The following is a 24,153-nucleotide window of genomic DNA, read 5'->3' as shown; positions in this document are numbered from 1 at the left end:
CAACACACTCATATAAATTATAGGGGTTAAACTGGGGCATAAACATTGGAGGAGGCCTAGCCGTGGGCGACTTCGGGGCAGATGTAGATGCGAAGTTTAACCCAACAAAGAGAGAGTATGGTGTGGGCGTTATTATCAGAAACCACGGCGGTGAGATTGTTGTGGCTGCCGTGAGGAGGCCGAGGCCTCCTTCGACTGTTATGATGGCTGAAATAATGGCAGTAAATAAGGGATCATTGTATGTGTTGAGCATGAGATTACTCCGATAGATATTTACACTAATTCGCTGCTAGCTGCGAGAGCTATGGTGAGCGAGGATGAAGATTCGAGGTGCTTACCGGATGGCTTGAAAGAGATTGTTCATATTACTCGTGAGAATTTCCTTCTTTCATATAATCAAACATGTGTCAAGGGAGGCTAATATGGCGGCCCATGGTCTGGCCAAGTTTCCTAGTAGGTGTATAGAATATATATGCTGGACTAGAGATTTCATTAGATGGCTTAGGGATATTGTTGCTGATGATATTACATAATATAAGTATTTTCTTCGGTCTAAAAAAAATTATACTAGTAAATATTCTTTTCAAACCATGTAACTTAATTATATAGAAAGAAGGTGTTTGGCTAAACTTATTTTAAAGAGTTTATAAGATATTTTAAGAACTTATAAGATGTACTCTATCTGTCTCACCTTCATATTCCATTTTATTTTTTTACACATATTAAGAAATTACAATTAATATTTTTTTTAGAAGTACAGATTATATGTAATGATTTAATTTTGCCCTTATTTATTCTATGTTTGATTATATTTATTGAAAGACAAGAAGTATAAATTGTGAATTTTTATAAATTTTAATGGGATTATTTTAGTAAAAAAATACTTAATTTAATTTAAAAATTTGACTATAAATTAGGACATCCCAAAAAAAAATAAAAGACTATGAAGGTGGGCCATGGAGTAATATCTCATGAACTTATAAATTGTCAAAATATTTGAATAATTGAGCTTATAAGTTATAAAGTGAATTGTGAGACAGAGAGAAAAAAATATAGAAAAGATAAAATTTGAAAGGTATATGAAGAAATAACAAATTAACTTACTTGAGTTATTTTTATAAAATATTTGTTGTTCATAGATAATGCAAAAATAAACTATGGTAAAATTAGGGAGTTTATAAGCTCTTGAAATCTATTTTTATAATTTATAAATTATTTAAAAGTTTATTTTATCAAATACTTTTCAAAATATTATAAACTTCTAAATATTATAAACTTCTACTTAGAAGCTGAGCATTGATCAAGCTGTTGCCATCACTAGAATCACAATCAATCTAAATAACTTAGAAGCTATTTTAAAATGCTTACAGCTCAACCCAACACGTCATATATTTTAAAGTCCCCTGTTTAACTTTGAATACACAATTCTCTTATACCATTACAGCTCCTCTCATTCGACTAATGTCCGCAAACGACATTTTTCCGGCAACAAAGATGGCGACCGTGGAGGAGATCCGCCGTGCTCAGCGGGCCGAGGGTCCAGCCACCGTGTTGTCAATCGGCACCGCCGTGCCGCCGAATTGTGTCGAGCAGAGCACGTTTCCTGATTCCTACTTCCGTGTCACAAACAGTGAACATATGGCCGATGTTAAACGGACATTTAAGCGCATGTGTAAGATTTTCTATTTCTTTAATTGGGATAATTGCGTGAAAATACACAAACTTTGTCAAAAATTCATATTTGACGGGAAGTTAGGATTTTACATTTTAATACACCAACTTTCGTTGTTGTCCAAATTTGACACGACTTAATTATTAAAAATTCAAAAAATAACCCATTTTTGTAAATAATTATACAAAGACCCACTTATGTTATTATTTGGGACATTTAAACCAAAACAAGATATTTCCTTATGATGTTTTCTTTTAATCTTTGATCCGCACCTAAAATGGTTTAAAAGAAAACATCATAAGGATATCTTGTTTTGGTTTAAATGTCCCAAATTATAACATAAGTGAGTCTTTGTATAATTATTTACAAAAAGGGGTTGTTTTTTGAATTTTTAAGAATTAAGTCGTGTCAAATTTGGACAACAACGAAAGTTGGTGTATTAAAATGTAAAATCCTAACTTCGCGTCAAATATGAATTTTTGGCAAAATTTGTGTATTTAGGTGCAATTTTCCCTCTTTAATTCGTTATAAATTGCTTCTTTCCGTTTTGCTTTTATTTTACTATACTTTTCTTTGGATCAAGAAATTCTACAAAAATTTCCACTCGAGATTGATTTCCCTAAACTGCTTGTTGATGAGTCTACTTTCCAATAAATTTATGAATCGTACTCGAAGAAAAAGTCTAGGGAAAATTTATTTTCCATATATAGAATTTTCTCGGGAGCCTAAAAAAGGGTAAGAAAACGGGAATTAATTACTTGTAATTAGTAATTTTATCAAATTTTGATTTTATAAATTAATTTTAAATTTTTTTGCATGGTAATTATTAGATTATTGATTTAATTTTAATTAACTATCAATCAGGTTATTGTTGATATAGTTAATAGAATATTTTGACGTTATTTCATAAGAAATGATGTCGATCGTTTAAACTAATTGCCACCTAAGAACGATTATACCACATCAATTATCGACTAATCATGTCAGGCTTGTCAGCAGTAAATTTGGTCGTAATTCTAACTAGTGTACCTCCCGCGCTATATGTGCGACGAATATAATTTTAGACTTGCGTAATGTTGAATTGGATATTAGATATTAGATTCAATGACAAATTTATGAAAATGTGAAGAAAATAGAGCTAAGAACTTGTTCGCTATTATTTTCACCACGCCGCAAGTGTACGGTGTAGTTGCAATATAAGGGAAGCAAGGTCGTATTCCACAAGGATTGGTGAATTTAAACTTCTAAATATTCTTAATAAGTTGTTTTCAATCTATTTAGACAACCAAAGTTCAAGAGGTATTGATAACTAAAACAAAACTAAATAAAGCAAGAAAAGTAAATAACAATAACATAAACTTAGTGAATAAATTGGGGAATGACTTGAATGAAAGTTATCCTAGGGACTAGATTTCGATAGATCGTAATGAACTTCAATCTAAATCAATTTAAATCTTGATATGGCCTACTTATCTAGGGCGATCTCCCCACTAGTTTTAGCCCCCTCCCGGACGACTAAAACAGTAGATTACGGGTCATAATTGCCGTCCCCGGTCAATTTCTAACCTATAACTCCCAAGAGCACAAAGGATCAACAAGCCCTCACCCAACTCTCAACCTCCCGGTTTATTGAGATGATATGTATCAAACTCCTAATCTATTGTAATTATCCTCTCCCGATTCAAATCACAAATTAGAAATGCACAAAAGGTGGCCAACCAATCATACAAGAGATAAATCTAGGACTTGAAAAGATAACAATAAGCACAATCAAGATATATATTGAACAAAGAAATCAATCCATTACAAATCCATCTAATCTAATCCCTAAGATAAGAGATTTTAGCCAAGCATATTCATAATAAAAGCAAATCTCAAGTCATAAGAAAACATAAATAAAGATATAGAGAGATAGAGATTCATAGACAAATCCTATAATCTTGATCTTCAATCATGTAGTCTTGATGAGCTCCTTTCCAAGTCTTCCCCTTCTTTATTTGATTTTGGTGTTGTTTTTGTGTGTGGAAGAGAGAAAAAATGGTAGAGAATGGAGGCTAGGGTTTGGGATTGGAGAGTTGGGGAAGATGAAGTGGGTGTGTGTGGTGAATGAATGGGGAAAGGAAGAGAAAAATGGAGTTTTGAGGCTAAAATCGCGTTTGGGGTCCATTTGGGGGAGCCCCGCCCTTTTCCCGCGGTCACGGCCCGCGTCCGCGGCCTTCAAACGTGGGGGATGCTCAGGGGACCCGCGGTCCCGCCCCGCGGCCGCGGGTGGTGACCGCGGGTGTCTCCTGAGTCGGGGGCAGCTGACCCGCGGTCCCACCCCGCGGCCGCGGGTGGTGACCGCGGGCTACTGGGCGTTATGCGCAGTCCGCTCGTTTTGCTCCGTTCTCCCTCGTCCGGACTCGGATTTGATCGCCGTTTGCGCTCACGGATTCCTCTCGAGACGTACTTCAATATAATATCTTCAAAATCCTCCAATTAATCCTTGATTTTTCCTGAAATTACTCCAAAACTACACCAAGACATCAAATCTTCATAAAACTCAACATTATGGTACAAACACGCATTGGCAAGCAAAATATGAAGGGAAATGTCAACAAATCATGTGGAATTGAGGTACGAAAACCATGTTTGTCAACCCCCCCAAACTTAAAGCGTTGTTTGTCCCCAAACAACAAAGAGAAGAGAAATAAAAGATAACAAACATGTGAGAATGAATTGGTGTCATTTCAAGGGCTTCAACAATTTCAAAAATTTTTCAAAAGTGTATCACAAGTAGAAATGCATTCCAAAAAATCACAAGTGATGAAGAGTTCAATATTATGGCCTCCAAGCTTGAATCCTCACAAATGTGGATGTTTCAATGATGCACTCAACTCTCAAGTGTTTAGATTGGACGTGTTTGCACTCAAATTGAAACAATGTATACAATCTACCATAAGCTTGCCATTTATCCTAACTCTCTATACTTCAATGTGTTATAAATAATGATCAACAAGGGCTTTCATTGGGTTGTAATGAGGGCTCTTTGGTGAGGTGAGGTGTTTTTAGGCAAAGTGACTCATCCCACGATCAAATAATCATAATGAACAAATCGACTTTACTATTTCTCTTATCAATCAAAAACCAAAATCCCTACATTTCATCTTTTCATCCTTAGTGATATCTATCATGGCTATGATTCAAAAGGCAAATCACTCCCCTTTATGCTCTTTTATTCACATTCATTTTCATTTCTTTTTCTTTTTGAGCTCATAGGGGATTAGTGATTTTCACACAATCAAAGCTTGATAAGCAATTTCAATCATTTCCCAAACTTTTTTCTTCATCAAAGCAACCACTAACACTCTAAGTTCTACCCCTTTATCATTGGTTCATTCAATGAAAGGCTACAAGGCACAAAAGGGGTAAACTAGGATCATATGAGAATTTGGCACAATTGGGGTCAAGTGGCTAACAAAGATGGCCTTAAATCACTTCAATATTAACAACACATCTACTTTTATTTTCAAGAGAGGACTCATGGCAAGTTCTAGAGACCAACATACATGCTCAATCGATTTACACTCAAGAACAAAATGAGATTGTGATAATATGACAATCAATGGCTCAAATCTTACAAGCTCATTATCAAGTTCTTGGAGGCAAAACATTTAACTCACTTGTCACAAGTTCAAACTTTTCATGCATAATCCACAAGTGATACACACAATTTCTTTTCAAAAGCAACATTCATATCATAAGCCCAACACACATTTCATCCAACTCATGTTTTTCAACAATCAAGCTCAAAAACAAAAGACAAGGAAAAGCTCAAAAACAGAGACAAAATCTCATTATTCGAAAACTAAACTAACTAAATAAATAAACAACGGATAAACGAGATAAGTAACCCATCTTCACCCTCCCCCCAAACTTATTTCACACAAAGGAGAAATAAGTTTGGATGAAGGAGAAAATGGTTACTTGTCTCGTACTCACAAACGAGGTGGAGGCTTAGGTGGTGGCCATTTCTCATCAAATTTGCATGCTCCATCCACCGCGATCCAAAAATATGGTGGCTTTGCAATTCTTGAGACATCCCGGGCGTCATGGTAATCTCGTTCACCATCTAGAGTACCACCACACTCAAACAATTCCTTATTAGACAAATCAAAGTGAAAATCAAAAGATGAAGATAAATAAAAGTGAAAGAAGCAAGCCTTCATAGAATCGCCTGTGGCGAGGTAAGGATCGACAAAATTTTTGACTTTGCTTTCTTTAAAGCTTGTGAAATCTTCATCTTTTTGAAATTGTAGAGGTTGTGTCGGAAAAGTTGGGCTCTCGACTTCAAGGGGTTTGGAGAATTGATCCTCATCTTCTTCATACTCTTCTTCAACTTCTTGAGGCTCTTCACTTAGCATTGGCATTGGTTCCTCATACAAGGTTCCATTTTGAAGGCTAATGGCCATGCACAAATCATCAATTCGCTTTTGATTTTCCATAGTGGTAGCCAAAGACCTTCTTTGCTCTTCTAGCATAACCTCCGATTTTGCTAGACTTTTTTCTATCCAAGCTTGTGTAGCTATGAAGCATTGAAGGAGATCGTCTTTTGAATTTGATTTCTCCTCTTGATAGTATTGATTTCCCCCTTGGAAGCCTTCTTGAGTGGAATAAGAAATTTCATAATTCCAACTATTGAAATGGTCCTCATACTCCAATGGTGATTGCCACTCCATGGCATTGCACCCCATGTCATAATACCCACCATAAGAAGGTGTTGGTTGGAAGGCTTTTTGGATCAATGGTTGCCTACAATTTCTTTTGGCTTCTAAAACTCGCAGCTTAAGTTGCATCAACGCCAATTGTAGTTGGAGTTGCTCAACCAACTCATTCCTTCCATCATCCATTTAATTTCTTTTTGGTGCCACTTCTTCGGTTGTGCGGCAATTTTCTCTAGCAAAAGTAAATAAACATATAAATAAACAAACATAAAAACAATATCTAAATTAGATAAAAACAACTTTTCACAATATCAAAAGTAAAAACTCAACCAATCTCCGGCAACGGCGCCAAAAACTTGTTCGCTATTATTTTCACCACGCCGCAAGTGTACGGTGTAGTTGCAATATAAGGGAAGCAAGGTCGTATTCCACAAGGATTGGTGAATTTAAACTTCTAAATATTATTAATAAGTTGTTTTCAATCTATTTAGACAACCAAAGTTCAAGAGGTATTGATAACTAAAACAAAACTAAATAAAGCAAGAAAAGTAAATAACAATAACATAAACTTAGTGAATAAATTGGGGAATGACTTGAATGAAAGTTATCCTAGGGACTAGATTTCGATAGATCGTAATGAACTTCAATCTAAATCAATTTAAATCTTGATATGGCCTACTTATCTAGGGCGATCTCCCCACTAGTTTTAGCCCCCTCCCGGACGACTAAAACAGTAGATTACGGGTCATAATTGCCGTCCCCGGTCAATTTCTAACCTATAACTCCCAAGAGCACAAAGGATCAACAAGCCCTCACCCAACTCTCAACCTCCCGGTTTATTGAGATGATATGTATCAAACTCCTAATCTATTGTAATTATCCTCTCCCGATTCAAATCACAAATTAGAAATGCACAAAAGGTGGCCAACCAATCATACAAGAGATAAATCTAGGACTTGAAAAGATAACAATAAGCACAATCAAGATATATATTGAACAAAGAAATCAATCCATTACAAATCCATCTAATCTAATCCCTAAGATAAGAGATTTTAGCCAAGCATATTCATAATAAAAGCAAATCTCAAGTCATAAGAAAACATAAATAAAGATATAGAGAGATAGAGATTCATAGACAAATCCTATAATCTTGATCTTCAATCATGTAGTCTTGATGAGCTCCTTTCCAAGTCTTCCCCTTCTTTATTTGATTTTGGTGTTGTTTTTGTGTGTGGAAGAGAGAAAAAATGGTAGAGAATGGAGGCTAGGGTTTGGGATTGGAGAGTTGGGGAAGATGAAGTGGGTGTGTGTGGTGAATGAATGGGGAAAGGAAGAGAAAAATGGAGTTTTGAGGCTAAAATCGCGTTTGGGGTCCATTTGGGGGAGCCCCGCCCTTTTCCCGCGGTCACGGCCCGCGTCCGCGGCCTTCAAACGTGGGGGATGCTCAGGGGACCCGCGGTCCCGCCCCGCGGCCGCGGGTGGTGACCGCGGGTGTCTCCTGAGTCGGGGGCAGCTGACCCGCGGTCCCACCCCGCGGCCGCGGGTGGTGACCGCGGGCTACTGGGCGTTATGCGCAGTCCGCTCGTTTTGCTCCGTTCTCCCTCGTCCGGACTCGGATTTGATCGCCGTTTGCGCTCACGGATTCCTCTCGAGACGTACTTCAATATAATATCTTCAAAATCCTCCAATTAATCCTTGATTTTTCCTGAAATTACTCCAAAACTACACCAAGACATCAAATCTTCATAAAACTCAACATTATGGTACAAACACGCATTGGCAAGCAAAATATGAAGGGAAATGACAACAAATCATGTGGAATTGAGGTACGAAAACCATGTTTGTCAGAACTAAGAACAAAAAATTGAGTGTTCAAAAATTATGGAAAAGAAGATAGGAAATTTACAAATTTCATGTCTTAAAAAAAATTAAAAAATTACAAATTTCACGTCTTTAAAAAAAATCATTTTGCCAATAAATTTCCTATTGATATTTTTTAATTAAAATAAACAAAAATACACAATTGAAAATTATAATATTAGAATTAGGAAAAAAGAAAAATATAAAAAGTTTGAAATACAAATTTTAGTTTTTTTTTTTAATATCATTACTTAAAAATATAAATAAGTTAATATATTAAACTTTAAATTATTTAATATAAAAAATTAGTGCAATAGAATATTCAATTATTTAATGTTATATTTATTTAATTATTTATGAGGCAACCATTTAATATTGTTATTTATTTCATTTTGATTATAGATGGAGAACAATTCTTGGCGGTTTATTAATTTATGAGGCAATCATTCAATATTGTTAATTAATTCTTCACAATTTATTAATTCTTAGAGATGGAGTAGTTGCTTTTGTTTAGAGATAGTGGTTTTGCAGCAAACTAATTGTCGGCTAATTTATAGGAGATTGTGATTATAATTTTTTCCTTAATTTCCAATTATATCCTTTCAATTGAATTAAATTACATTTACTTTACTTTATATATTTATATATATATATATATATATATATATATATAGGGGAGAGTTCAATGGAGACCACTCCCTATATAGAGAATGAAGACCAAATCTGGTTCCTTAATCTAATGGTGGTAATTTAATTGATTAAATTTATTAATTTTCATTTATTTTATAATCAAAAGATTAAGCATGTCATTTTCTATTTAACCCTAATCTCACTCACTCTCTCTCATTCACACTCTCTCTCTATCTCTCCCTCTCTCAATCACTCTCCCCCCTCTCCCGCCGCCTCCCCAATCCCGTCCATCTCTCCTACTGCTCCGCCGCCTCCCTCCCCGCCACCTTCCCAATCGCCTCCATCTCTGCTACTCCACCGCCTCCCCATCTCTCCTACTGCAATTCGTAACCATTATAGATGTATAAAATATAAATGATTTTCAGCCCTTAGATCATCAAGATCTACGGTTGATTCGTAACCCTGTTGGATGAATTCGTGGTCCTGAGTTCGAATCCCAAAGGTAACAAAAATTTATTTTTCGCAATTCGTAACCATGTTGGATGAATTCGTAACCCTGTTGGATAAAATTCGTACATTAAAAAACGTTTATATTTTATACACTTAAGAGTGTTTTTATTCTAACCCTCCCCGATAGATAGATATATAGATATATAGATATAGATTAGCATCTAAATAAGATTAAATTAATAGTCCAATAATTACCATGCTAAATTTTAAAATTAATACTATATAAAACCATAATATGATGAAGTTTTATTAATTTATAAGCAATTGGCCACAAACGAAATTCTAAAGATAATTTTCCTTGGTATTCATGTAACGTTTGTATGGTTCTACCTATTTAATGAAATAGTGCCAGAGCTTTAATTTTTTATTACTTAAGTGTATGGCAACTTGTTAATCTTGTGAGTACCGTATATAAAAGATGGACACATTAAGGAAAATAAGTGTCATATATATGCTGGCTATTGCATATGAGCAAATGTTGTTTTTATACCATTTAACAAAACTTTTAGTTCTAAAAAGAAGGTTTGGAATTCGTTAAGCTAAAGATGCAAACTATAGTCTTACTTAGTTTTGTTAGGTTATGATGATTATGTCCTCGTATTAAGTTAAACTTTAGTTTGATATTATTTGATTTTGTTAAATTATGGTTCTATATATCGTCATATATAGCCAACTAGTTTGACATTACTTAAGTGTTTTTATTTTTTTTGAAACGTTGACATTACTTAGTGTTGTTAGCTTATGGTTCTAATTTCTTCGTAGCCAATTAACCACTTCCAATATGGCTGAAATATTAACCCATGTATAGCCACACATCTTCGACCGAAGCATCGAAGTTGACATATGGTAAAGTCGAGCAGCAATTAATGCAGCTAGAAGTTAATGAGGACTTTATAGCTACATCATTATAAAGAGGTGATCTTAGGTGCAATCGGTTGCACCCGCATCCAGATTCTGATCCGTATCCTGACGCAAATCAGCATCCTAATTCGAATCGTGTAAATTACACTATTTAATTATACAAATAATACTGCCTATAATTGACACTATTCGATTATATAAATGACACATGCGTATAAATGACATGTTATAGTGTTATATTGTATATAATCAAATAGTGACAATTATAGACAGTATCATTTGTATAATTGAATAGTGTTATTTATAGGATTTGGGTCAGAATACAGATTCGAATCAAGATGTGGATCAGGATTTGGGTCAGAATATACAGATTCGAACCAAGTTTTTGTGCATTATAAATCTCTAATTATATTAATCTATAAATTAAATTTCAGTTTTGGATGCACCCCTAAGTTTTTATTTAACATCCTCTATTGTCACTTGGTGTGAAATTATATATTTATCCTCTATTATCAATTTGTATGACATTATCTATTACGTACATAGATGAAGAACAAGTGACATTCTTAAGAGTTTAAGATTGTGCAAAATTTATGTTTATTTTTCTTATATAAATCGTAAATTATAAATATTTGTTATTGCCACACACCCATATATATATATCATCTACGAATAATAAAAGATGTCACACTAGAAGACAATATATCCCAAATTGCTAAGTTTTAGTTGTGAAGATTTATGGTAGCCAAAATAGTTAATATTTTTTAATGAATATAAGGACTAATTGCTCGAAAATACACGAAATGTATCTAAATTTTTACTTTTAATTAACCTACACTTTTCTTTAATTAATTAGTATATTAATTTTTTTAGAATTTGGTTTCAATTAGATTTCCGCAACATTTTATCCTATGTAAACGCGGGAATTTTTATTACATGAACGTAGAGATATTATCTCATTTTTTCTTCGTCATAACTAGCTTATATAAAAAATATCACACAATAAATTTCTGGTATTTATTTAGGAACAAATATATTCTAAATTTTTATTCGGGCCAAATTTCACAAAATTCAAAATTTATATTAATTAAAAAAAGAAATAGTAATTAAAATTGAAAATGTAAGTATATTTGGCATATTTATTGTATGCAATTATTAAAATAAAGATTTCCTTTTGTATTCGCGGCTGCGTTTAAGTGAAGAAATGTTTATCATGATCACACTTACTAAACTTTTCCTTCTATATTTGCGGCTGCCTTTAGAGGAAGAAATGTTTATCACGATCACTTTTATTTATAGAAGTGAATAGAAGTGAATCTTATCAAAAATATGTGTACAACTAAGAGTACAACAAGTAGGATGTCAAATCCAATTCGAAACCCGTGACCCCATTAACCCGTCAATTCTAAAATATTAGGATTGAAAATTTTCAACCCGATAAAAATTACAATGCAACCAGTCTGTAATTGAATAATCTGGTGCCCTGTAGGATCAACCCGACTAATCCGATGGGCTAGCCCAAAATCCGAATATTTGACATAAAATATTTAAATATAAAAATTAAAAAATAATAAAATATTATAAAGTCTCATTATTTAACTTCTTTGTATTTTTAATATAAGACTTAACATAAAAAAAGGATGAAGAGTTAGGTAGAACCTCAATCAGTAAATAAATCAAATCAATCAGTATCGCATACATGATGCTGCCCAAAATATTGCATCTTTATATCTTTATTATGTAAGTCGATGTTGAAATTTTGCTTATTTATACATATATTTGTTTATTAAAAATATAATATTGTCAAGAGAAATATATTAATTAATTTTTTAAAAAATAAAATTTTTAGCTCGATTAATCGACTAACTTGATAGGCTAGCTCGAAACCCGAACATTTAAAGTTAGGATTGAAAGTCTTTTAACTCGATTAACCCGCACCTGAATAACCCGTAATCTGATAGAGCCAGCTCGAAATTCAATAGATTGACCCGATTGACATCCTTAGCAACAAGTAGTATATAATATAACGTAAGGAAACCGAGAGTTTGGCGGTGTATTTTGAGAGACGAGAAGGGAGGAAAATTCGTCTTTTTAAAATAGTAGCTTAACTTTTTTGTGTTTCTAAATATTTGAATTTGAGATATATGATTTTATAATCTTATTATATTTAGTGGAAGATTTATAGGCTCCGTATAATATTCTCCATTTGACTTTTTCTTGTGCGTAAAAGTTCTTATTTCACATTGATTACACATGGGATCTCATTATTTTGTGTGTATATCATCGTGTACCACTCTTAATTTATTATAATTTTTAATTATATTTTTTTTAATTTTAATTTATTATGCTTTAATATTATAAAAAGATAATTAACAAGAGTTCACTTATCCAATTAGAGTTTATAATTATTTTTTTATATTTATTTGAATTAATAATTCATTATTTGGATTCATTAATTCAAAGTTAGGGTATATACTGTTTAAAAATTTTAATTTTTAGTTATAAATATTAATTATAGTTCATAATATAATAATATTTTTTATTTTTATAAAAAATAATTATAAAATACATAAAGTAAGAGTGGTACACAGTGATACACACAAAATAGTGGGACAGAGGATCTCATCTGATTTATTATTCTACGCCCACTTGGATTTCTTGGATTTCTATCAACTTGACCTTTAGAGAAACCATAGTTAACAAAGAAACATTGTTAACCTTTCATACCATGCATGCGGTGCTTGTTTTAAACCGTACAAAGCTTTTTTCAGTTGGGATTATAGCCAAAAAATACACGAACTTTGATAAAAGTTGCAATTTTCACCTGAACTTTCAAATTGGCCAAAATATACCTGAACTTATATTTTTTGTTGTAAATTTCACCTCGACGGAGTTCAATCATTGCAAGTTCAGCTGAAATTTACAAAAAAAAATATAAGTTCAGGTATATTTTGGCTAATTTGAAAGTTCAGGTGAAAATTGCAATTTTTATCAAAGTTCGTGTATTTTTTGGCTATAATCCCTTTTCAGTTTAAACACATGGTCATGTTTACTAACATCCTCAAACCCTTTGGGCTGTTCAACATAGGCTTCTTCAGTCAACGCACCATTTAGAAAAGCACTTTTAATATCCATCTGTAACAGAGATATCCCAACTTGGCATGTTATAGCAAATAACAATCTAATCGACTTAATTCTAGCAGCATGAGCAAAAGTCTCATAAAAAACAATGCCTTCAACTTGTGTGTAACTATGAGCAATTAACCTAGCCTTGTTTCTCACAATGTTACCTGCCTCATCAGTTTTATTTTTGAAGATCCATTTTGTGCCAATAACATTCTTGTTATGTGGTCTAGGGATAAGATCCCACACATCATTCCTAACAAACTGATTTAGCACATGAAGCAAGGCATTCACCTAATTAACATCGTTTAGTGCTTCGGTAACATTCCTAGGTTCAACAATGGACATGTAACATCTAAACTTAACAGTTTCACATGCAGAACACATGCATGAAATCCTTACCATATCTTTGAAGCTGGTCTCCTTCCTCTTTCGAGTTTACATTTGTTCTGACACATCACCAATAAGCTGAGTGTTGGTGTGATTCTTTCTAACATGTCCTGGAGGATCGCACCTGCTGGAGTCATGAAGAAGATGTCTTCCCTGTTCATCATCGGGGTCTGATGTGTTTTCAACTGACTCAGGTTCGGGTGTTGAGTCACTGGATGTTACATCCGATGTTGGGTCAACATTCACATTTCTCCGTTGTTCAGATGTTTGCTTAGATTCCTCATGTTCTTCCAGTAACACTGACACATCTTCATCATCTGGTCTCAAGTAACCTCGATTGATAATGTGACATGCAGTGTTGACTGTTTCAGTCCACAAACATTTGGACAAACTCTTTGCAAGAACATTGCTCTCATCATCTCTTGAAGTATCATGTTCTTCCATACTGCAACACTAGTCTGATAAGGGGTTTTGAGAGTCGAGTACTCAAGAAGAAAACAATGGTTAGTGCAGAATTCATCAAACAATAAGTTCTCAAACACTTTTCCATGATAAATTATGATTCTGCCAATATTCATTCCATATTGTGCACCAAGCATTTTATACAGTTTATCAAACTGACAAAAAGTTTCAGATTTTATTTTCATGAATGCAACCCATGTATATTTTGAGTACTCATCAGCACAAACAAGAACATACCTCTTACCTCCAAGACTTTCCACCTCAATAGGACTCATCAAATTCATATGTAGTATCTCAAAGCATCTGGTGGTGTTGCATGTTGACAACATTGGATATGCAGTCCTTAGTTGCTGCCCCTTCTGACAAGGTTGGCATACAACATCTCGTTTGATCACAAACTTTGGGAGTCCACGAACAACATCATTTGCAATGAGCTTCTGGAGATTTTTGAGATCAACATGGCCGAGTCTTTGATGCTACAGCTCGACATCATTCAGCTTGGCAACATTGCAAATGTTATCATCCTTAGATTTGTAGCTGATGTCAGAGGATCTTCTACACATCATCACACATTGATTGATGTTGTCAAACTCTTCACATATGTTCTTGTCAAACTTCACCAACATGCCTGCTCTAAAAGTAACATCTCCTCCATTTGTTGAGACATAGTCAGTGAGCAACGCTTTAGAACCTGTCATGTATCTTGAACAACCACTATCAAAATACCAACTATTAGAGATGTTAGCATGTAAAAATATGTATAAAACATTGCAAGGTTCGTCATCTTTTTCAGTGTTGGACATTGCTCCAAAAATAAACCTGCTAATGTTACTAACATTCGTTTGGTAACTATCAAACATCTGTTTGGCAGATAGATCATCAACATCACTGAGGCATTTAACACTGTAGGGTTTAATGTGACCTGGAGTTGAGCAATAATGGCACGCATAGGATTTAAGCTCCCTCTTTGATTTTTCTTCATGTGAAAATCCTATGTTAGTAACATTTTCCATTATCACTCCAACATTTCTCTCCTTAGCACACACAGTGGTATTGTGATGTTCATTCAACATACTGAGCCCTTCAGTTATGTATCCTAATCCACATTGACCAGTTTGAACTTGAGACAACACTTTGTTAAGATCAGAGGTACCTTTGTTTAGAAGCTCAAATGTTCTTTCAACACTAACAACCTCATCATTGACCTTGCCCAATTCAACAACACATTGTGTTAGAAGGCCTTGAATTCTAGTAACCTCATCTTTCGACTTTTGATTCTCATCCAGCAACAAACAAAGGTCATTCATCAATTCTCCACATTGATTGTCCACTTCTTCATACAAGGCTTCATTGTTCTCAATTTCTTTCAGTGGATCAATCACATGTTCTTCAACAACAGCAGTACAAGAAACATCTGGTATGTTAGTATTGAATTCACCAAGAAAGATTATTTCATACCAGTTTGTTGCGTTAGTGGAGATCTCCATATCATCAACATCTTGAATGTTTGAAACAATGTTATAAACATTATCACCAACATTCGTCAAATCTGGTTCAGTAACATCATCAGATATTTCAACATCAGAGATAACATCAAGCTCTTCAAGGACTTCTATCACTCCGGCTTCTGACAATTCATTTCATCAATCGTTGCAGACCACAAAAATTGTTCTTCCTCAGATTTTGAAAAAGAACTAAGGACGGGTGAAAGTCCAGCTTGTCTTTTTCTTGCAACTGTAGGACACTCATTTGCATAAGTACCCATGCCTTGACAACCCCTGTATTGAATGTTGTTAGCATTTATAATCTTTGATGCTGGACTAGTGTAGTTCCTCTTAACATTACAGATGTTAGATGAGGATCCCACTGACATCCTTTTGCCTCCAGATTTGTTCTTCGCTTTCTTCAGAGACTTCATCATGTTGTTGAAGGTCTTGGCCAACATGACAAGATTAACATCATCATCATCATCTTCCAGATCAACATCTGCGCTCTCAACATTGTTAGTAACATCAATCGCAAAAGCATATTTGTCAACATGAAAAGCAACATTCTTAGGATAGTAATCGGGTTTTTGCTGCTCAAGATTCGTCTCAAATGCTACTAACATACTAACCAAATCACCAATTGTAATTGAAGTAACATCAGCAGTTTCTTCAATAGAAGAAATTTTCATGTTATACCTTTCCGGAAGTGATCTCAACATTTTACTTACAAGTCTCTTGTTGTTGATCAGTTCTCCAAGATCAACTGCCTCATTTGAGATCTCACACAACTTCTCATAATATGCTGAAATAGTCACATCTTCATGCATTCTCAATATTTCAAACTTTGTGGTCAACATTCGCAATTTTGTTGCTCTAACACTTGCTAATCCTTCATATTTTTCCTGTAAAATAAACGAAGCATCACGAGCTTCAACACAGTTAGAGATCATGCGAAAACAAGGAACATCAACTGAGATGAAAATAGCCTTCAAAGCCCTAGAGTTGTGATTGGAAATGAGTCGTTCATCTGCACTCCATTGACTTTCTGGTTTAGGAGTAATGTTGCCAACATCATCAGTATCACGCGGTGGAGTCCATCCATCCAACACAGCAACCCAGGCACATTCATCAATGAATTTTATGTACATCTTCATCCTAGTTTTTCACAAGGAATAGTTCTTCCCACTACTATCCAATGTAGGAGGACGAACCGAAGCATTAGATACATCCATTGGTGGTAATTTTGCACACAGAAATCGATTCTTAGTTCGTCAAGAACCTGCTCTGATACCAGTTGAAAGAGTTTAGTGCCCCAAATTGCCACAAGTAAAAACTGTAAATTCGTAAGAGTAATGTTAGCAGGAATGTTGATAACAGGATGTTAATAACATTCAAGCTAACATGCAGCGGAAATTAAAGAACACACAGGAATACTTTTTCACGGATTATATCACTATAATCCGTGAGTGCTTCAAAGGCTAAAAACACTATGATCATCAACAATACAGAGTACAGATTTGAGATCTCTTGGAGATCTATCTTTACAGAATGGCTGCCTAAGATAAATCAACCTATCTACTCACTGAACTAGAATGTCGAATCAACACAGAACCAAAACACCCTGCTACGCTCCAATGGCCTTGTACTTCAATTCTTGCCCTTGACCTCCCGTCAATACAAAGTGAGACTTTACAGATTAACTGTCTAAGCCTCCTTCGTCAAAGCAATCCTTGAAGAACCGGTAACACGTTTGCAGCAGGAATGTTGAAACAACACAGCTGAATAACTCGGACAAAACAGTCTGCTACGCTCCGATGTCCTCGATCTTCAACCCTTACCATTGACCTCCCGTCAATACAGAGTGAACCTTTACAGATGGGCTGCCTAAGACTCCCCCGTCAAAGCAAGGTTTGAAGAACTGGTGTCATGTTTGCAGCAAGACAAAAGTGACGAGTTGGTTGTAAGCGAATGTTAGGTCAGTGAAAACGCACTCCCAAAACGTAAGGATGAATGAAGCGTATTGCTGCTTTTATAGACCTTCATGTCGTGGTTAGTTTCCTCCACTTCCCACTTCCAGAAGTTTCCTATAACTGCCGCAATCCACCTCCGAAAACTGCCAGTCGACCAGTCTGGAATGTTGGTTGAGAGATCATAGGTCCTGAAAAATAGGAACTAACAGCCCACTACTTTGGACCATGATAAACCATCTTTCTACTTATTAAAAACGTGGTCAACAAGCATAAAACCTTTATTCCACAACCAAAGAATAATAAAACGTGAAAGGAAGGTAAAGATTAAATATATACAATTACCAATGGAGAGTCGAAGTATGGAGTAAAGGCAGACTCCGGAATGTTGGTTGAAACCCAAAAATGTTGACACCATGAATGTTATCAACATTTCATCCAACATTGAAAACACGTATGTTATCAACATTGGTCCCAACATTGTCGGAGTCAACATTGACTCTAACAATAAATATCAATTAGGATTTATTATATTTTAATATTTTTTATTTTATAATAGTATTGTTAAAATGATGAATAAAATGGCGAAACACTAGTAAGACAAAAAATATTTGGACATGTGATCTAAATGGCTATTTATCGTACAATTTAGGCGCCTCACTTGTATCACACCCAAAAAATTATAATTTACATTGTAGTTGTTATAAAATAAATCTGATTATATATAGTCAATCACGAGTAGCATTTATTAACTTAGAATTAGAATATTAAGAAACTCATATGTCCTAATTACGAAATAATCTTAATAATGAATTAGTAATATATCTCATTCCCACTCTCATGCACAATGTAATTTGTTTTTGTAGGTGAGAGCTCTACGATAAAGAAACGCTACACGCACCTGACAGAGGAGCTTGTGAAGGAAAATCCGAACATGGCCGCCTATATGTTGCCGTCGCTGAACGTGCGGCAAGACATGGTGGCGATACAGGTGCCGAAGCTGGGCGCAGAGGCGGCGGAGGAAGCCATCAAGGAGTGGGGGCAGCCCAAATCCATGATCACCCACCTCATCTTCTGCACCAACGGCAGCATCCACATGCCCGGCGCCGACTACCACCTCACCAAGCTCCTCGGCCTCCGCCCCACCGTCAAGCGCTCCATGATGTACCTGCAGGTATAAAATACTATTCACATGGGTTGTCTTTTTAAATTTTGATTTCAAAATGTTTAGAAAACAGGTTTTCTATAATTTAGTTTGATGATTGGGTTTTGTTCAAAAATTTTCGCAAACAAATGATGATCTGAGGATTTTATAAAAAAAATGATTAATTGCCTATAAATTATTGAAAAATTCAAATTTTATATAGGTAGTTTCAAATTTTGACATATAATATTAATTATTAAACCATTCATTTAATTTATCTGATTTTGCTATCAATTAAGATTTCGATCAAACTTATACGTGACAAGTAGAATAATTGACATTATTTCATAATAGATGATGTTCACTACAAGAATCTGACCGATTACCGACGGAAAATTCCGTCGGTAAAGTCAAAAATTCCGTTGCTAAATACTAATACCGACGGAAGCCATCAATGAGTTTTGCAATCGGGCCACAACTCTTTATCCGCTGCTTTCAACATATTATATAACAATTGGGCTTCCGGATTTGGGGGTTCTTCGATGTTTTGAATGTTATATTGGGATGCAGCAATATCCATAACCATATTCTGATAATTATCTTCATTAGCCTCTTCTTCTTCAAAATTATGATATTCAGTCGTGGCCATTTCAATTTCACCATGAAACCTCCAAATATGGTAATCCCGCACAAATCCATTCTTTGCAATGTGATACTGAACATTATTTTTAGTATGGAAACGTATATTATCGCATTTCCTACACGGACACCTAATTTTTTCACCATCCATTAAATCACGTCTACTGTTAGCGTAATCAATGAAACCTTGAAGACCTCTTTGAAAATCGGGATTCAAAGCTCCATCAGATAGAAAACGCCGATACATCCACTCACGATTTTCACTCATTTCTACAATTTGGTTCATTTAAGTATGTTAGAAATTTAAAATCTATTGATTTTTTAAGTATGATAATTAATATAACACATGTTGAACACAAAATCTATAAATCAAACACAAAAGCACATACGCGGCTCCAAGCCATCACCACAGCAACAAAATGGGATGGAACACAGCCATCCCCCAACCTAATCTCCATTTACTACCTAGATACATGCTCATCTAAAATATATATAAAAAAAGAATAAATACACTTACATACATGCTCATCTAAAATTTTAAAATCTCACAATGGCTACCATTTGAGCCATACTAACATTTCAAAAGATAATGTAATGAAAACTTACTTGTTTTGTTACTAGCTTTTCTTTTCGATCACCTTGACTTCTTTTTTTCTTCCTCAAGAAGCAATGGTGGAGTGAAATACTACAAATGAGAATTAATCCAAAAAAGAATTAATAATTATTCAAGAACCAAAGTATATAAAATTATAATTTAATAAAACTAACAATCAAGTTTATTTTTCTTGAAAATACTATAATTCAATCAAGTTTATTTTTCTATTTTAAATCCAAATCTTCTGATTATGAGGAATCAAGTTAGATATATATATATATATTATCTTCATTCCATCATACAATATGTCAATTACAATCCGACTCAAAAAAAATGTTATTTACAAATATAAAAGGAGTACGATGAACGCCAAAAACTTAGCAATTTTATGTGATATTGTGAGTAATATTATTCAGAATTCTCATAAATTAATTTATGGTGATTAGTTTAAAAAGTAAAGTAGAGAAAGATATATTTTTACAGAATATTAATACAAAATTTACAATAAAACATAATAGGATTTTTCAAATAATTAATGGAAATTAAAAAAAAAATTACAAACCTATGGAGCAATCCGACGGACGCAGGCAGCGGAGGAAGAGGACCGGTGGCCGCGGAGGAGGAGGACCGGTGGCAGCGGAGGAATCCGGCGCTGGCAGCAGAGGACACGGTGCCAGGGAGGGGCGGGGCGAGCAGCAGCGCGGTGTGGGACGGGCAGCGGCGCAGGGCGGGGCGAGCAGCGGCGCAGGGCGGCAGCGGCGCGAGGCGGGGCGACCAGCGGCGAGGCGCGGGGCGGGCAGCAGCGCAGGGCGCGGAGCGGCGCGGGGCGGAGCGAGGCGGGCAGCAGCGCGGCGTGGGACGGGCAGCGGGGCGAGCAGCGGCGCAGGGCGGCAGCGGCGCGAGGCGGGGCGACCAGCGGCGAGGCGCGGGGCGGGCAGCAGCGCAGGGCGCGGAGCGGCGCGGGGCGGAGCGAGGCGGGCAGCAGCGCAGGGCGCAGAGCGGCGCGGGGCGGAGCGAGGCGGGGCGAGCAGGGGCGCGGTGGAAACGGCGGCGTGGACGAGTCGCCGGAGGGGAGCACGCAGCGGGAGTCGCCGGAAATGGGGAATCGGAGGGGGGAAATTTAGGAATTTTGAGAAATAGAAGTGAAAGGTGTGTTGAAAAAATGAAGGAGGAGGCGCGGTTCATTCACCTTATTTTTAGGGCTCAGCAACGGAATAGCAACGGAAAATTCCGTTGCTATTTAGCAACGGACGTAATTTCCGTTGTTATGTTTAAAATAAATATTTTCGGTTATTTGAATTAATTATTAGCAACGGAATAGCAACGGACAATTCCGTTACTATTTAGCAACGGACGTGAATTCCGTTGCTATTTAGCAACGGACTTGAATTCCGTTGTTATTTTTAAAATAAATATTTTCGGTTATTTGAATTAATTATTAGCAACGGAATAGTAACGGACAATTCCGTTCCTATTTAGCAACGGACATGAATTCCGTTGTTATTTTTAAAATAAATATTTTCGGTTATTTGAATTAATTATTAGCAACGGAATAGCAACGGACAATTCCGTTACTATTTAGCAACGGACGTGACTTCCGTTGCTATTTAGCAACGGACTTGAATTCCGTTGTTATTTTTAAAATAAATATTTTCGGTTATTTGAATTAATTATTAGCAACGGACAATTCCGTTACTATTTAGCAACGGACGTGAATTCCGTTGCTATTTAGCAACGGACTTGAATTCCGTTGTTATTTTTAAAATAAATATTTTCGGTTATTTGAATTAATTATTAGCAACGGAATAGCAACGGAAACTTCCGTTGCTATTTTAGCAACGGACGTGAATTCCGTTGTTATGTTTAAAATAAATATTTTCGGTTATTTAAAATAATTATTAGCAACGGAATATCGTCCGTCGGTAAATAGCAACGGAATTGTCCGTTGCTATCTGCAATTTTTAAAATCGCGGAAATTAAAAAAAAGAAATAACAACGGAAAACTTTCCGTCGGTAATTTTCCATCGGTGATCCGTCGGTAATTCCGTCGGTAATTTAGCGGGAAAGATTCCCGCCAACACCCGTCGGTAAATCCGTCGGTAAATCCGTCGCTATGTATGAAAGAGTATTTCCGTCGTTAATCCGTCGTTATTCGGTCGTTATTTTGTAACGGAATTAATTCCGTCGGTAATTCCGTCGGTGTCCGATAGCTTTTCTTGTAGTGATTGTTTGTGTCAACCGATCACACCATGCATCCGAAAACAATTATGTTATGTCAATTATTAGTCTAGCTATGTCAGCAACAAGTTTAGTCGGAATATTGATCGAGAGTAAATTAAATTAGGGTTAAGTATCAAATAAGTCCCTAACATAGAAGTCCTTATCACGTATAGATCCCTATAGTCGAAGTTGGTCCAATTAAATCCCTGAAGTCCTTAATTTTGAACAATCAGGTCGTCCAACTTAACGGTCGTTTAACACCGTTAACTATTTTAATTTTTTTTAACATCGTTAATTTTCGCCGGAAACTGGCCGAAAACACCCCCTTAACCCTCCCCATAGTGCTCGAGGAATAGAGAATCGCCGTCGTGTCGTCCTGGAACACCTCCGGCGGATCGAATTCGGCGCCACGGGAGAGCATGAGGGATTCGAACTCAGGAGAGTCGAGCAGCACCATCCCCTGGGGCAGTGGCGGTTGCAGATGTGACGAAGGCGATCGCCGGTTTGGTGAGGTGGATTTGGTGGGAGATGTCGGAGTTGGAAGAGCGGAGATTGGAAGGGGAGATGATGGCGCCGAGGAAGAGCAGGGAGAGAGGGGGATGCGGCGTCGGGTTGCAGCACCGATGAGAGAGAAGGAGGTGGGGAGACATAGTGCAGGAGAGAGGAAGATGGAAAGGAAATGGAGGGGCGGAGGGTGTGGAAGGTGGCGCCATTGTTACGCCACCATGGGTGGTGGTGGTGGTGGTGAAGGGCTTTCCCAAAACAGTGTTTCTGGCTAAAATTAACGGTGTTAAGTCCCTGTTAGGGTAGATGGCTCGATTGTTCGATTTTGGGTAGTATGAGGGTTTAGTTGGCCCACTTTGACTATAGGGAGCTAAACGTGATAAGGGTCACTATGATATGGACTTATTTGATACTTAGCCCTTAAATTAATAATTCAGTAATTATAATCGGGACGTAAAATTAGAATTATATTATAATTTAATAATTGATAGGAAATTAATCCTTGAAAACAAGAGATATCTAATTAATTTGCTTTGTCCGCCACTTCTTACTTTCCGTTATTTCCTGTAGGGGTGTTATGGGGGCGCTGCCGCCCTCCGCGCGGCCAAGGACCTGGCCGAGAACAACGCCTCTGCTAGGGTTCTCGTCGTCAGCTCCGAGACCACCACCATCGGCTTCCGCGGCCCGAGTGGGGCCCACCCCGAGAACCTCATCGGGCAGGCCCTGTTCGGGGATGCTGCTGCCGCCTTGATCGTGGGCTCTGACCCGGTGGCCGGGGTGGAGCTGTCGCTCTTCCAGATCGTCTCAGCGGCACAGGCGATCATCCCCAACAGCGATGGCGCGATCGTCGGGGAGGTGCGTGAGGCCGGGCTGGTCATCCATCTCCGGCCCGATGTGCCGGCCTTGATCTCGGGAAATATCGGGGCGAGTTTGGAGGAGGCTTTCGGGCCGTTGGGGATCCGGGATTGGGATTCAATATTCTGGATCGCACATCCCGGAGGGCCCAAGATACTCGATCGGATAGAGACGGGCTTGGGCCTGAAGCCCGAGAAGCTCCGGCTGTCGCGGCGCGTGTTGAGCGAGTACGGGAATGTGTCCAGCGCGACTGTGCTGCTGATTTTGGATGAGATGAGGAGGGCCTCCGCTGAGGAGGGGCTCAGCACCACCGGCGAGGGGCTTGATTGGGGGGTGCTCTTTGGGTTCGGGCCGGGCCTCACCGTAGAGACGGTGGTGCTACGTAGTATGCCGATTAATTAAGTTGTTACCGCTAGTTATTCTTATTGCATGTTTTGATAAATGAATATGTGCCATGATCGTTGTGGTAAGTATATTTTTTTTAGTTCTTTACTTTGTACGTTTAAAATAAAATAAAATTAACGAGTGATC

The 24,153-nt window shown here is 36.7% G+C and overlaps 1 protein-coding gene across 1 annotated transcript; it reads left to right on the top strand.

Annotated features, from left to right (window-relative positions):
- Nucleotides 1–50: 50 nt before the first annotated feature.
- LOC131013687 (chalcone synthase-like) lies at nucleotides 51–24,153 on the top strand. Its single transcript, XM_057941813.1, has 4 exons — nucleotides 51–371; nucleotides 1,445–1,672; nucleotides 18,532–18,839; nucleotides 23,338–24,153. Exons 1-4 carry the CDS (start codon nucleotides 305–307, stop codon nucleotides 24,022–24,024), a joined length of 1,290 nt encoding a protein of 429 aa, XP_057797796.1. The 5' UTR covers nucleotides 51–304; the 3' UTR covers nucleotides 24,025–24,153.

This window comes from Salvia miltiorrhiza, chromosome 2, assembly GCF_028751815.1.
Source record: "Salvia miltiorrhiza cultivar Shanhuang (shh) chromosome 2, IMPLAD_Smil_shh, whole genome shotgun sequence".
Lineage (NCBI taxonomy): Eukaryota > Viridiplantae > Streptophyta > Magnoliopsida > Lamiales > Lamiaceae > Salvia > Salvia miltiorrhiza.
Note: the sequence above shows the minus strand (reverse complement) of the source record. Positions and strands in the feature narration are given on the sequence as shown.